This window comes from Staurois parvus, unplaced genomic scaffold, assembly GCF_062004578.1.
Source record: "Staurois parvus isolate SC_StPar_1 unplaced genomic scaffold, SC_StPar_1.0 ptg000175l, whole genome shotgun sequence".
Taxonomy (NCBI): domain Eukaryota; kingdom Metazoa; phylum Chordata; class Amphibia; order Anura; family Ranidae; genus Staurois; species Staurois parvus.
Window position 1 is genome coordinate 9,287,501 of NW_028317971.1, and position 13,707 is coordinate 9,301,207.

The window sequence follows — 13,707 nt, forward strand, 5'->3', positions numbered from 1 at the left end:
ATTGACACGGGGGACTTGGCTTACTAGAAGGGGGGGGGGGGAATAGTACTGTGGGGGATGAAATACTATATGAGGGATGAATTACTTTATGAGGGATGAAATACTATATGGGGGGATGAAATACTATATGGGGGATGAATTACTATATCAGGGATGAATTACTATATGAGGGATGAAATACTATATGGGGGGATGAAATACTATATGGGGGGATGAAATACTATATGGGGGGATGAATTACTATATGAGGGATGAAATACTATATGGGGGGATGAAATACTATATGAGGGATGAAATACTATATGGGGGATGAATTACTATATGAGGGATGAATTACTGTATGAGGGATGAAATACTATATGGGGGGATGAAATACTATATGAGGGATGAAATACTATATGAGGGGATGAAATACTATATGGGGGGATGAAATACTATATGGGGGGATGAAATACTATATGAGGGATGAAATACTATATGAGGGATGAAATACTATATGAGGGATGAATTACTATATGAGGGATGAAATACTATATGGGGGGATGAAATACTATATGGGGGGATGAAATACTATATGGGGGGATGAAATACTATATGGGGGGATGAAATACTATATGAGGGATGAATTACTATGGGGGATGAATTACTATATGGAGGATGAATTACTATATGGGGGATTAATTACTATGCTTACTATGGGGGAATATTACTATACTTACTATGGATGACACATACACATCATTCATCTACTCTTGGTCCGGCCCCCGGGTCCAATTATAAAATACTTTATTATTTCATAATAAAGTAATTATAAAATAATTTCTTTGTGTTTGATTCCTATTCAAGAGAATTACTTTATATATAGTCAATATAGGCACAGAGGTAAATTTTTTTAACATTTTCTAATGGTGGTGTGCCTCGTGATTTTTTTCATGAAAAAAGTGTGCCTTTGCACAAAAAAGGTTGAAAAACACTGCCATAGACACAAGAGGTAAGTGGTGGTCCTCATAAGGCACGCCCCTACACTCACACGAGGCAAGTGGGGCCAAGTCCTGCAAATTGTCTTCTCTGGATTTCACTGCTTGCATCTGTAGAGTGACCTTCCTGCTGCTTGCCAAACAAAACAAGTTAAGGATTAGGACCGACTCCCTATATGTACTACGATATCAAAGGCCTGTAACAGGACTCTGGTTAGTACTGTGCTCTCCAAAAGAGGTAAGAGGTTGGAGATCTGTAATCTGTATGTGCATAAACATGTACGTCACACCAAGGGCAGCTAGGAAGAAAGGAGGGGCCGGGAAAGGTTCTTTGGTAAAGCTCATAGCAGAGGGCTCCCCAATGTGGCCAACTTACAAAGTACATAATGGAAATAGTGAGCCCAGAATAAAAGAACTTTAATTCCCCACACAAAATGGCTGTCAGGTAGAGTTGCCACTGTATCAAACACCACATATGTATCTAGGTAGCCACAACATTGATAAGCAGATAGAAGAACTGCTTCAGCCTTGTCCTGATAAATCCATAAGGCATTCTCAGCATACTGGTCTGACCAGAGTCCTGCGAAACAAAACGGCAATCACTGCAGGACTGTCACAGAGAAAACACCAGTACTGATAATAAATTGGGAAACCGTGCTCCTTTGCTGACAGAGACTTTCCAGATTTCCTTTATCTAGCTTCAATCTACCAGAAGCATTTGATGACTAGAGAAACTTGCAAAAATGCAGCACGTCACGGAGAACCCCAGTTACTAAAAAAATAAATAAAAACCTGCACTCGCTTTCTGAATGGAAAGATCCTCAGGATTTAACATATCTGGCTCACATTTTGTTGTTGCAATGTGTTTCTCCTGTAGGCAGAATAACCCAAATGTTTCATATTTCCTGTGTCCCTCAATGGACTAAAGAAATATTATATTCTGATAACTGTACCCAGTTCATAGGTGTAAAATAAAGCAATTTGCATTTTCATGCAACACAATGAACAGTGTCATTTTGTGATATTTAAAAAAAAAAAAAAAAAAAAGTTAAAGAAAAAAAGAATAAACAATGCACTAAAAAGGTATCTTACCAAACATATACAAAACACACACCAAAATGTGTGTTATATGGAATATTCTATCATTTCTAAACAAATAACAGTGGTGCACCAAAATGAAAAATTCTGGTGCTGAAGGTGAAAATTCAAAATGCGCTTGGCCGGAAACCGAAAGGCGCAGTTTTTAAAAATGAATATATATTTTTTTGGAAAAAAATACACTTTGGATTAAAAAAAAACTATATATACTCCAATTGTTTTGTAAAATATGTAAGAGGATGTTACAAGGAGTAAATAGATACCCAACATGTCACGCTTTAAAATTGTGCACGCTCATGGAATGACATGAAATGCGGTACTTAAAATCTCCATGGGTGATGCTTTAAAAATTTCTACAGGTTAGCAGTGTAAAGTTACAGAGGAGGTCTAGTGCGAGAATTATTGCTCTTGCTCCGAAGTTCGTGGCAATACCTCACATGTGTGGTTTGAACACCATTTACATATGTGGGCATGGCCTACGTATGCGAGCAGGGGGGGACGGGGGCACTTTACACTTTTTTTTTTTTTTAAAAGTATTTTTTTTTTTTGCACTGTTCTTTTAAAAAAAATTGTAAATCACTTTTATTCTTATCACAAGAATTGCATGCATCCCTTTTTTTTTTAGAAATAATTAGTGACAGGTCTTCTTTATAGAGAGATATGGGGTCAATAAGACCCCACATCTCTCCTCTGCAATGTAAAGCATTAAATAAAAAAAAAGCATTGACCTAGTGCTTTTAAAAAAAAAAAAATGGCCGGAACCGGAAGTGACATCGCTCCGGTCCTCCAAGGGCATAGAGATGTGTGGTGGCCATCTTTCCTTCACTTATCTCTATGCCCAGTGCCGGGATCAATGGATTGTCGGGTAAGACTGAACTACCGAGCGGTGGCCGGCGGCGAGGGGTGGGGTTTTTTCGGCACCTGTATGGATGCTTTTTTTTTTTTTCATTTCGGCCGACAGCCACCAGAATTTTGATGCAATCCTAACAAATACATTTAAAAGAAACCTTTTGGATTGTTGTAGTTGTCCTTTATGAAAAGTTAGCTGTATATGGGTTTGACAAAAGAACACCGTGCAAAAAAAAAAAAAAAAGAGAATAAGTTTACCTTACCATCAACCAAAGTATTTTTTTTTATACCAGTTATTCATTAATCTTTCTTTACTGATAATTTCTTTACAATATGATTAGCAGATACAAAACAAACAAAACACAGCTTATCTTCTTGCCATTTTTTCCATTTGCCCGCAGTGTCAATGGAAAGCTTACATAACCTTATTGCAGGTAGTTTTAATTATTTTATTCCTTTCACCTGCCAGCAGAAGACACACAAGAGGCTTAAAATGGATACAAGTAAATGACAGTTTAGGAGATACAAGTAAATGACAGTTTAGGAGATACAAGTAAATGACAGTTTAGGAGATAGGTATACCAGGAATATAACAGCTTAAACTAGTAGCCAGCATAAGAAATAGTTTAGTTACTATTTGCAGACATGCTAATCCTAGTGTCTTTTAGTTATATTTAAGGGATATCATTACCAGTCTTGAAATCATAAAAAAGACACTCACCGACCACTTTATTAGGTATGCCTGTTCCATTGCTTGGTAACACAAATTGCTATTTAGGCATCTAGACGAGGTGAAGACAACTTGCTGAAGTTCAAACCAAGCATCAGAATTTAATATGGCTTGGTTGGTGGTGCAAGACTGGCTGGTCTGAGTAATTCAAAATCTGCTGATCTACTGAGAATTTCATACACAACCATCTCTAGGGTTTACAGATAATGGTCAGAAAAAAAGAAAATATCCAGTGAGCGGCAGCTGAGTGGACAAAAATGCTTTGTTGATGTCAGAGGATGGTAGGCTGGTTCAGCTGCAACATTCAGATGGTAGGGTCAGAATTTGGCGTAAACATGAAAGCATGGATCCATCCTGTATTGGTGTGGGGGATAATTTTCTTATAACTAGAAAGGTGTACCTAAAAAAGTAACCAGTGAGTGTATATATAGGGGTCAGGCAACAAAAAAAAAAAAAAAAAAAAAAATGGAACACTACATGATTTGCAGTTGTGAAAGTGACATGCTTTACATTGAAAGCAGAAGTGAAGTGACATTCTTTTGTATCCACTATGTGATGAGACACCTAGCCAACAGGTGGGAAGCCTCACTATTGTCATTCAATACATGCGCTGCTAGTAATACAAAGTCATGTCAGAGCTTACAAAGTTTCAAAGAGGGCAAATTGTTGGTGCCTGATTAACTGGTGCCCCTGTGACTGAAGTTACCAATTTATTCGCAAGGTACAGTAACAAAGGTTATAATGACATATACGGTTTCAGGGAGAAACCAGTGGCCCAGTATAAGAAAACAACCGCTGCAAAAGTGACTACAAAGCTCAATCTCAATTCAGGGGACTGAAGAATCTGCAGCCTGCAGATTTCTCCCTGGTGACTACGAGAGATTGGCTTCCCCAGCTTGAACTAGCACTAAGATCACAGCCTGATACTACAGTTGTTTAAATTCATTCACCCTATAATGACAAAGTGAAAACAGGATTTTAAAAATGTTTGAAAATGCATGAAAAAGGAAAACCTGAAATATCACATTGGCATAAGTATCTAGACCCTATGCAACACTTGAAATTTAGCTCAGGTTTCTCCCATTTCTCTTGATTGTTGCCGAGATGCTTCTACACCTTGACTAGTGTCCACTTGTGGTAAATTACATTTATTGGACATGACTTAGAAAGGCACACACCTCTCAATAAAAGGTCTCTCAGCTGAAAATGCAAACTGTACCAGAGCAAAAGCCATGAGGTCAAAGGAACTACCTGCAGAGTTCAGAGACCGGATTATTGCAAGGCGCAGATCTGATGAAGACTACAAAAAAAACAAATCTGCTGCACTGAAGGTTCCCAAGGGCTAAGCAGCCTCCTTAATTCTCAAATGGAAGAAGTTAGGCACAACCAGGACTCTGACCAAAAATCTTATGCTCACCTCTGACTGAGATCCAGAGATCCTGTGTGGAGATGAGACAAACAAGATTGAGCTGTTTGGCCTCAATTCTAAATGTTATGTCTGGAGGAAACCAGGCACCGCTCATCACCTGCCCAATACCATCCCAACAGTGAAGCATGATGGTGGTAGCATCATGCTGTGGGAGTGTTTTTCAGCAGCAAGGACTAGAAAACTGGTCAGGGTTGAGGTAAAGCTGAATGGAGCAAAGTACAGAGATCTCCTCAATGAAAACCTTTTCCACAGTGCTCAGGACCTCAGACTGGGCTGAAGGTTCACCTTCCAACTTGACAAGGATCCTGAGCACACAGCCAAAATAAAAAGGCATGGCTTAGGGACAACTCTGTTAATGTCCTAGAGTGGCCTAGCCAGAGCCCTGACTTGAAACACTGACCCTGACTTGAAACCCATTGAACATCTCTGGAGAGACCTGAAAAAGGCTGTCCACCGACAATCCCCATCCAACCTGACTGGGGGATTTTCTGCCATTCTTCTTTGCAAATCCTCTCAAGCTTGCCCCGTCATACCCAAAAAGACTCGAGGCTGTCATTGCTGTCAAAAGTGTTTTAACAAAGTACTGAGTAAACGGTCTGAATACTTAAGTACATGTAATATTTTAGATATTTCTTTTAATAAAAAGAAAAAAAACAGTGTACCTCCCAGCAGCAAGGGTCTGTTAGTGCCAGACTGCCCGTCATCACACTATAAGTTGCTGATATCCCCACCATTACCAATATAGCGTCAAAGCTGCATAAATTCATATATACACACACACACACACACATACATATATATACACACACATACATATACATATACATATATATATATATATATATATATACACACACACACACACAAACACAATATATATATATATATATATAAATAATTTATTGGGATTTGTCTTTCCCTACAAAGATATGTAGGAGAATACATTTTGGCCTAAATTTACGAAGATTTTTTTTACTGGATATATTTTATAATAGAAACAAGGGTTTTTTTTTTCAAAATTTTCTGTCTTTGTTGTGTATAAAAAAACCCAGCAGTGATCAAATACCACCAAAAGAAAGCTCTCTGTGTGAAAATAATATATACATTTAATTTGGGTACAGTGTTGCATGACCAAGCAACTGCAAGTTAAGCAGTGCTGGATAAAAAAAATGCCCTGGTTATGAAAGGGGTAAGACCTTCCAGAGTTCAACTGGTGAATGTTTTAGTTTAGATCTACATAGTTGCATGCAGTGCAATTTTAACTGTGCATTCCAAAATTCCTGCATGCAACATTGTTTTTCCTTTACACGCAGTACTGATGGGTACCCGGTTACAACACGTTCACCACACTAAGCATCTTTTCATTTTGGAAATGTGCACAGCTTGTAACCATCTTTTCTTGTATAAAAATAAAAGGAAAATCGGGCAGTAACCTCAATTACTAGTTATTAAACTACAAACTCCTGTGAGGCAGACCTGCAATTTGTTTCAGTAGTTGTTGCAAAGCATTGTCTTTTACACTTAACAGTCTACAAACCTATTTAATTCTTACCCATCTAAGATGGACTCTCGACAGCAGTACAAATTGTCAAACTTCTGTTTGGTAACAGAGTCATTGACATTCATTGCAGGGACACACAGTTTTCCGGCTTTAGACAACTGGTACAAGCTGGAAAAGAAAAAGAAAAAAGAAAAAAAAATGGTGTGAATTCAATTACACATTTTTAGGCACAGTAAAACTCCTAGACATGCAACCAAAGCTTAATCTTCTGTCACCTTCTTGGCTCTAGAATACTGTAGCGGTCAGTCCTTTGCACTGGTGATTAAGATGGTGGTCACTCCCTTATGATTGTGCTTCTATGGTAGCTACATCCTGGCTCTAGTGGAGAGAATAGGGATTGTTTTTTTTTTCCACTTACAAACTCCATTTGATGGAGTGCACTGAAGGACACAGGAAATCATACTGTCGCGTTAAGTTACCTACAGGAGGAATAGGCCCTGGAAACCAGAAAAAACTGGGCCAACCCAGTATAACTCCTACTCCCAGCTTCAGTTTTGTGGCAAAACAGCACAAAGAGCATAATTATGTCCCTCAATGAATGCCAAAAGTACATTTTACAGCAAGTATAAAAAAGCAATTTTGACTTGCCTGCAAATTCCATATGTTGCAGGAGAGTATAAGACACAGGCAAAGTATCTACAGACCCTGGGCAATAGGCTTGTACCTTCAGGTGATTGGACACTGGCAAAGCTTTGGAGGACATGCTCCTGATGCCTTGAGTTGCTTTTTGTAGAAACAAGCCAATGCAGAGTAACCAAGATATGAAAATTTACAGGAAGTCAAAATTCATCTTAATTGTACAGTACAGGACACAAAGTATTCATAGACTCTGGAACGTCCCCAAGCAATGAATAAGAGAGGTGGGCAACAACTAGGAAAAACAGAATTGAACCAGGACCCAACAGGTCTAACAATAAGGTTCAACAGACCTAACTTTAGAGTGCTGCTATTAGACATTTACCTAGTAGAATTTTGAGAAAGTATGATCATGGGACTAACTATATTCAGGCAATAAAAATAAATCATTATGATTTTTTGTTTGGGGGGGTTGGGGTTTATAAGAATGGTAGGACATTAAGGTGCAAAACTGAAGCCACCTTAGTAAGAATGGTTTTGGGCATAAGCTAACTTTGTCTGAATGGTGCTTTACAAGCGAGGGCCACTAACTCACACACATCTGACAGATGTGACAGCAACCACAAAGGCCACTTTGCAGGAGAGGTGTTCTAATGGAATATCACTGATGGGTTCAAAGTGTGTTTTTTGCATGGCAGAGAGAATAATTCCGAGATCCCAAGGAAGCACAGGGTGCTGCATTGGGGGCTTAAGGTGAGATACACAAGTTTGTTTTGTGTTTTGTTTATTTATTTATTTTTTTACAATGGAGGGCAAAAAGACAGGTCTTTGAAAGAGAATAGATAAGGACCTGACCTTTGAGAGTGCTTAAAGTGGTTCTAAAAGGCAGAAGTTTTTTTAACTTTATGCATTCTATGCATGAAGGTAAAAAAAGTTTCTGGGTGCAGCTCCCCCCTCAGCCCTCCTTATAGTTATCTGAGCCCTATCTCGATCCAGCAATGTGCATGAGAGCCAGGTCTCTCTCCCTTCATTGGCTCACACAGCAGTGGGAGCCATTGGCTCATGCTGCTGTCAATCACAGCCAGTGAGCCAATGAGGAGAGGTTGGGGCGAAGTCACGCTCTGTGTGTGAATGGACAATGTCCATTCACAGGAGCGCAGCTCGGGAGCTAGTCTGCTTGAGTGCCCCCCCATAGCAAGAGGCTTGCTATGGGGGGCACTCAGCAGGGTGTAGAGCCAGGACCGCCAGCGGAGGACTCAAAAAGTAGAGGATTGGGGCTGCTTTGTGGAAATTACACAGAGCAGGTAAGTAGAACATTTTTTTTTTCTTTTTAAATAACAAACATCAACCGTTAAGTTCTGGACACAGACCTAGTCTGTTGCTGACTCTGTTGGTTAGGATGTATACATCCAGAGCCTCCTATTTCCAACATGTAGGCTTGAAGATATCCAGGTAAAGCGCCCATTCACCTTCAGGCATTAACGGCAGTCCACGTTCTAGTTTTGCATACCAGGATGTGGCTTGCAGCGATAGCTGGACAGGAGTTTCTGTCCATGAGATTATCTGGTTTGTTTCTTTCAAGGCTGCTAGACTCCTGGTGTTCCCTTAGAGGTAGATGTAAAGCACAGTAATGCTACTGTCTGACTGCACCCTGACTTGGTGTGCTCTCAAAAGGGTGGTCAATTGTTGCAGAGCCATCAAAACTGCTCCTCAATGTTGATGGGGAGCATTTGTTTCACAAATGACCATTTTTCCTGGACCGTGAGACTGGAACACTCCTCCCCAGCCTGAAAGACTAGTGATTATTGCCATAAATTTCTACCGCGAGGGACTACCCCATTCTTAGGGCAGGGATGGAAATCTACCAAAACAGACAGTTTCATGTTTGGCTGGACAGGAGTAGAAGTAGATTAAGAGAAGGAGTCTGAAAAGGCCTGAGGAGCTTTTTACAGGCAGCTCCAGCTGTCCAGGTCTTTAGCCATACAATTCTGTGCATGTAAATGGAGATTAGACCCATTCTGGAAATGTATCTCATGACATGCTCTGGGGCAGGGGTGCTTAACATTTTGAAGAGCGAAGGCCACTTAAATGACTTGGTAACTGGCCACAATGAAATTAAATGGTTCAGAAATCACTTTTTTTCTTTTTAATAGCTTAATGAACATCTTCCTTCTGCAGCCGCTGAATGGCAAGAGGGAGAGGAGGAGAAGCTGATTTTCAGTGGTGGCAGGAGGAAAATGGAGAATCGGTATCTGTATATGCCGCTCCTCCTGTCCAAGTGTGGGGGGTCTCATCTATAGGGTCTTTCCGCCTGCCAAACTGCAAATGTATATGAGCCCTTACTGTCCTGAGCCCCCTATAATGCTGCTTTCACACTGATGCGCTGCAAGTGCTGCGTACTGCTCCTGTGGCTTTCCTACAGGTTAGCTGCACTTTGCAATAGACTTCGGGTGTGATGCACTTTCTGAATGCACACCAAAACCTCCTGTGATTTCAGAAAGCGCATCAAACCTGCAGAATTAAATACAAGTACACTGCCCTGGTTTGAAGTCGAGAACCACAGGTTGAGCACCCCTGCTCTACGGCATCTGCACGAAAAGCAGAGCAGAAGGTAGCTGCTGTAATTCCTCTGCCAAGACACAACCCTGAAAACTGGGTCATGTTTGTTCATTGTCCTAGTCTGGTTAGCTGCAGTTTGACATGTTAAAATTTCAGCAAGAACGGTTGGCAAGGTAGGGCCTACAAGAGCATCTCAAACTTTGTACCTGTAGATTCTTCTATTAATGACCAGGGAATGTTTTAAATGATTCCTTAGGTCTCCTTGTACCCAAAAGAGGCATGGCACGACAGAGGAGAATCAAGCTGCGCAATGATGATGCTCTTTTGGATGGCATGTTCCACATTGGGAAGCATGTTGTGTGAAGCTCTCTCTTCAACATAGCAGCATTCTGGGGAAGAAAACTCTTCAGTAACTTCCTCCAATACACCCTCTACATCTTCGGGGGTAGAAGAGGCTTGGTGTTTCTCAGCCCTGGACAAAGATTAAGGCTATAGACTGTTTGAATTTCAGCTGGTTCAGCAGGAACCGGCCGAGATTCGAACCATGTATAGGCAGGCTGAATGTACCCAAGTTAATCAATCTGGTGCTAGGGGTGCATTGTCACTGAGCGATAAGTGGGTCTTCAGCAGAGTGCAAGCTATGTTTGCCTGCAGTTTTGTAATTGCTCCCTCTCACCTGGTCTCTGTCATAGTTATGTGAGAAAGTATTCCTTTGTGGGGCACTCAGAGTAGAGTATGAAATATAGGGAAGCAAGTCCAGAATGAAAATACAGAAGCCCGGCTGTAGGCCATCCTGTACTAAAATCCCATAAAAAAAAAAAGCACTGGGAACTTCATGCAGCTCAAAGAGTCACCTGAAAGACCAGATACTGACATTAGAAGTGTAAACTGTCATTTGGTAAAACTTGGGTATTGTAAACAAAGACAAGGTGGCAGCACTGCAAATCTGGGAAATAGTCTGATCATGAAAAGATCAAATCCCGCAGGGAAAGGGGGAGTGCTCAGGGGAAACCACATAAGAGACCCCCATGTACAAAGGTTTTGACGAATGGGTAGCCAATGCTTTCTGGAACAAGATCACCAGTGCAGAGACCTGGCCGTTGATGGTATAAAGCAGTCTCCAAACTGTGGCCCAGGGCCAGATGTGGTCCTTTGCTTGCCTTTATCTGGCCCTTGGGGCACAATTTTTCCCATTGACACCAACAGTAGGGAATAATTACTGTCACTGATAGTAAGAGTTGCGTACCATTCCTACCACTGACCCCATCAATGAGGCACTATTCTTCCCACAGGCACCAATGATAGGGCACTATTCTTCCCTCTGATACTAATGATGGACACTATTCCTTTCCCTAATACCAATGATGGACACTATTCTTCTAGATTGTAAGCTCGAAAGAGCAGGGCCCTCGATCCCCTCATGTTTTGCATTGTATTGGTATTGTTCTGTCCCCCTTTGTAATGTACAGCGCTGAGTGAACTATTGGCGCTTTATAAATACTGTATAATAATAATAATAAATTCCTTTCCCTAATACCAACAAGGAAGCACTATTCCTCCCCACTGACACCAATGATGAGGCACAATTCCTTCCCCTGATACCCACAAGGGGGCAATATTCCTCCCACTAATACCAATTATGGGTCTTTGTTTGCTCCCATTGACGTCAGGGCATTTTCTACTCTCACTGGCCACAATCCGGTCCACACAAACTCTGAAGGACAGTACACTGGCCCTTTTTTCGGAAAGTTTAGAGACCCCTGGTACAAAAGGGTCAAATGACAAATTTTCAATAAGGCGAGGATTCATTTCACCAACAATTTCCTGGAGTGAAGGTTTCATGTCTTGCACCAAGTGTAATATGCATTCTATGTGCAATGGTAAATAGACTTCCTAGATTTCAGCATTGTGGGGACCATTGATTCAGGGATGCCTCTTTCAGAACCTGGGCTTCAACAGCCTTGTCATTATAAAAGCAACCAACAGTGTAGCAGGCTGCTAATGCAGGTCAGACAGGATCTGGATCCAGGAGTCTGATCAGGTTGGGGTACCACATCTGCCTGGGCCAGTGCAGAGCAACGAGGATCATCAGAATGCCCTTTCTCTCAATCCTGTGGAGCAGAAAGAATTTAAGAGTTTAAGGGGAGAAAGCTGTAGATCAGCTTATACTGATCCCACGGAACCACCAGAGCATGCACTGCTTGCACTAGTGGATTCCTGTACCTGGGGACAAACCTGTCCAGTTTATTGCTGAATTTGTAGGTCATGCAGTCAGAGTCCAGGTGCAGAGAGTTTGACTTTGTGACAAATTCTTGAAGAAGCAGAACTCTGGTTACAGCATTATCCAGGATTAAACCCAGATATTCCAAGCGATTAATCCACTCCATGCCAACTTGTGAAGGCTCAGGGCCTAGTTAAACTTCAAGTTATAGACAGTCTGGGCATTGTTGTCCACCAGAACATGTGCACACTTGTCCCTCAGCGAGAGGTCATCTAGATATGCCACAATCGGGATGCCTTGCTAACACAGGGGCCAATACCATGGTGAAAACCTGCAACAAAGACAAGCTTAGCGGCTCGGCCACTAAACTTGTGCAGAGTATCCACAGCAAAGAAAAGGAGGAGATGTGTTAGGTATAATGGGGATATGCCGGTATGCATCCACAATCTGCAGAATGACCAAACATTCTGATTAAAGGATCTGGTGCTTTCTATGCAAAATTTCTGGGCCAAAATGGAGACATTTAGAACCCGGAAATACAGCAGATGCTGAATATCCAAATGTTGACAAGTGCCAACTGATGTCGCCCCATTTTTGAAAATGGGAACAACCCCTTTGTGCTGAAGAACATTTAACTGAGGCTTTGGGAGAAGGCCAGGGTTTGCGAGTGGACTCTGAGTCGAACTTGGGTCTGGCCTTGGGGGATGAGACCTGTGAGTAACAAAAAGGACTTTCCTATGATGAGTTAGCAATACTTTGTTGAGCCCTAGGCATTTACTGCTACAGAAGATGGGTACTTTTACCTCCAGCGATATCCTTGATGAGTGTGTACATGGCAGCTCTGAAGAGGCATTTTTCCTGAGACGGCATGTGAAGCAGGAACTTTTTGCATATGGGTTCCACAGCCCCAACACTTCAAAAGCCAGACAGGAGACTTTTAACAACTAGTCCATACTGTAGTTCAAAGTTACAAGCATGAGTTCCAGACACTCTAAGATTAAGGATCCACTGCCATAGATCAAATCCTCTAAATGGCCTTAGCCCAATCACCTGGGGTCCAACAGATTAAGTGTCTAAACAAAGACAGGTTAACCTGTAAGGAGAACAGTGTCCTAGAAAACATCTCCAGTCTTTTATCATGAGGTACTTAAAGCGGAGTTCCACTCAAAAGGGGAAGTTCCAGGTTTGGCATGCAATTTTTTATTTTTGTGGGGGAGCGGGTACCTAGTTTTGACAGGTACAGGAACCTCTTCCGCTTGAAACGCCTCAGCGCGACTCGCACATGCGCAGTGGGCACCCAGGTGTGAAGCCGCAAGCTGTCACAGCTGGTTGCCCATAGCTGAGATGTTAGCGCCAGGGAAAAAGGAGGGAGAGAAGGGACAGCTCGGTTGAGCATGTCGCTGGATTGTGGGACAGGTGACTGTGTTTAATAAAAGTCAGCAACTACAGTTTTTGTAGCCGCTGACTTAAACACAAAAACGACTGTAGCTCTGCTTAAAAAGATAAGTTCAGGTTTCATTAAAAGAAAAAAAAAAAAAAAAAGGGGGGGGGGGGGGTTATACTCACCTAGGTAGATGCAGCATCAATCTGATGCTGCATCTGTTCCCCACCGGCTTTAGGACTGAGAACTGAGTGATCAAAACTGGTGATCGCTTAGCTTTCAGTCTTCAATCTACCAGTCAAAAGGCTCCCTGCTCTTCCCCACCA

General features: G+C 41.6%; 1 protein-coding gene across 10 annotated transcripts in view; it reads right to left on the reverse strand.

Moving 5' to 3' along the window:
- The window catches only part of AHCYL2 (adenosylhomocysteinase like 2), a 168,215-nt gene that overhangs the window by 27,478 nt on the left and 127,030 nt on the right, over positions 1-13,707 (reverse strand). For all 10 annotated transcript variants that reach the window (XM_089676928.1, XM_089676929.1, XM_089676927.1 and 7 more), the window contains one exon: positions 6,636-6,752. In XM_089676928.1, coding sequence (XP_089533054.1) covers positions 6,636-6,752 — 117 coding nt within the window. The remainder of the gene's footprint in view (positions 1-6,635; positions 6,753-13,707) is intronic.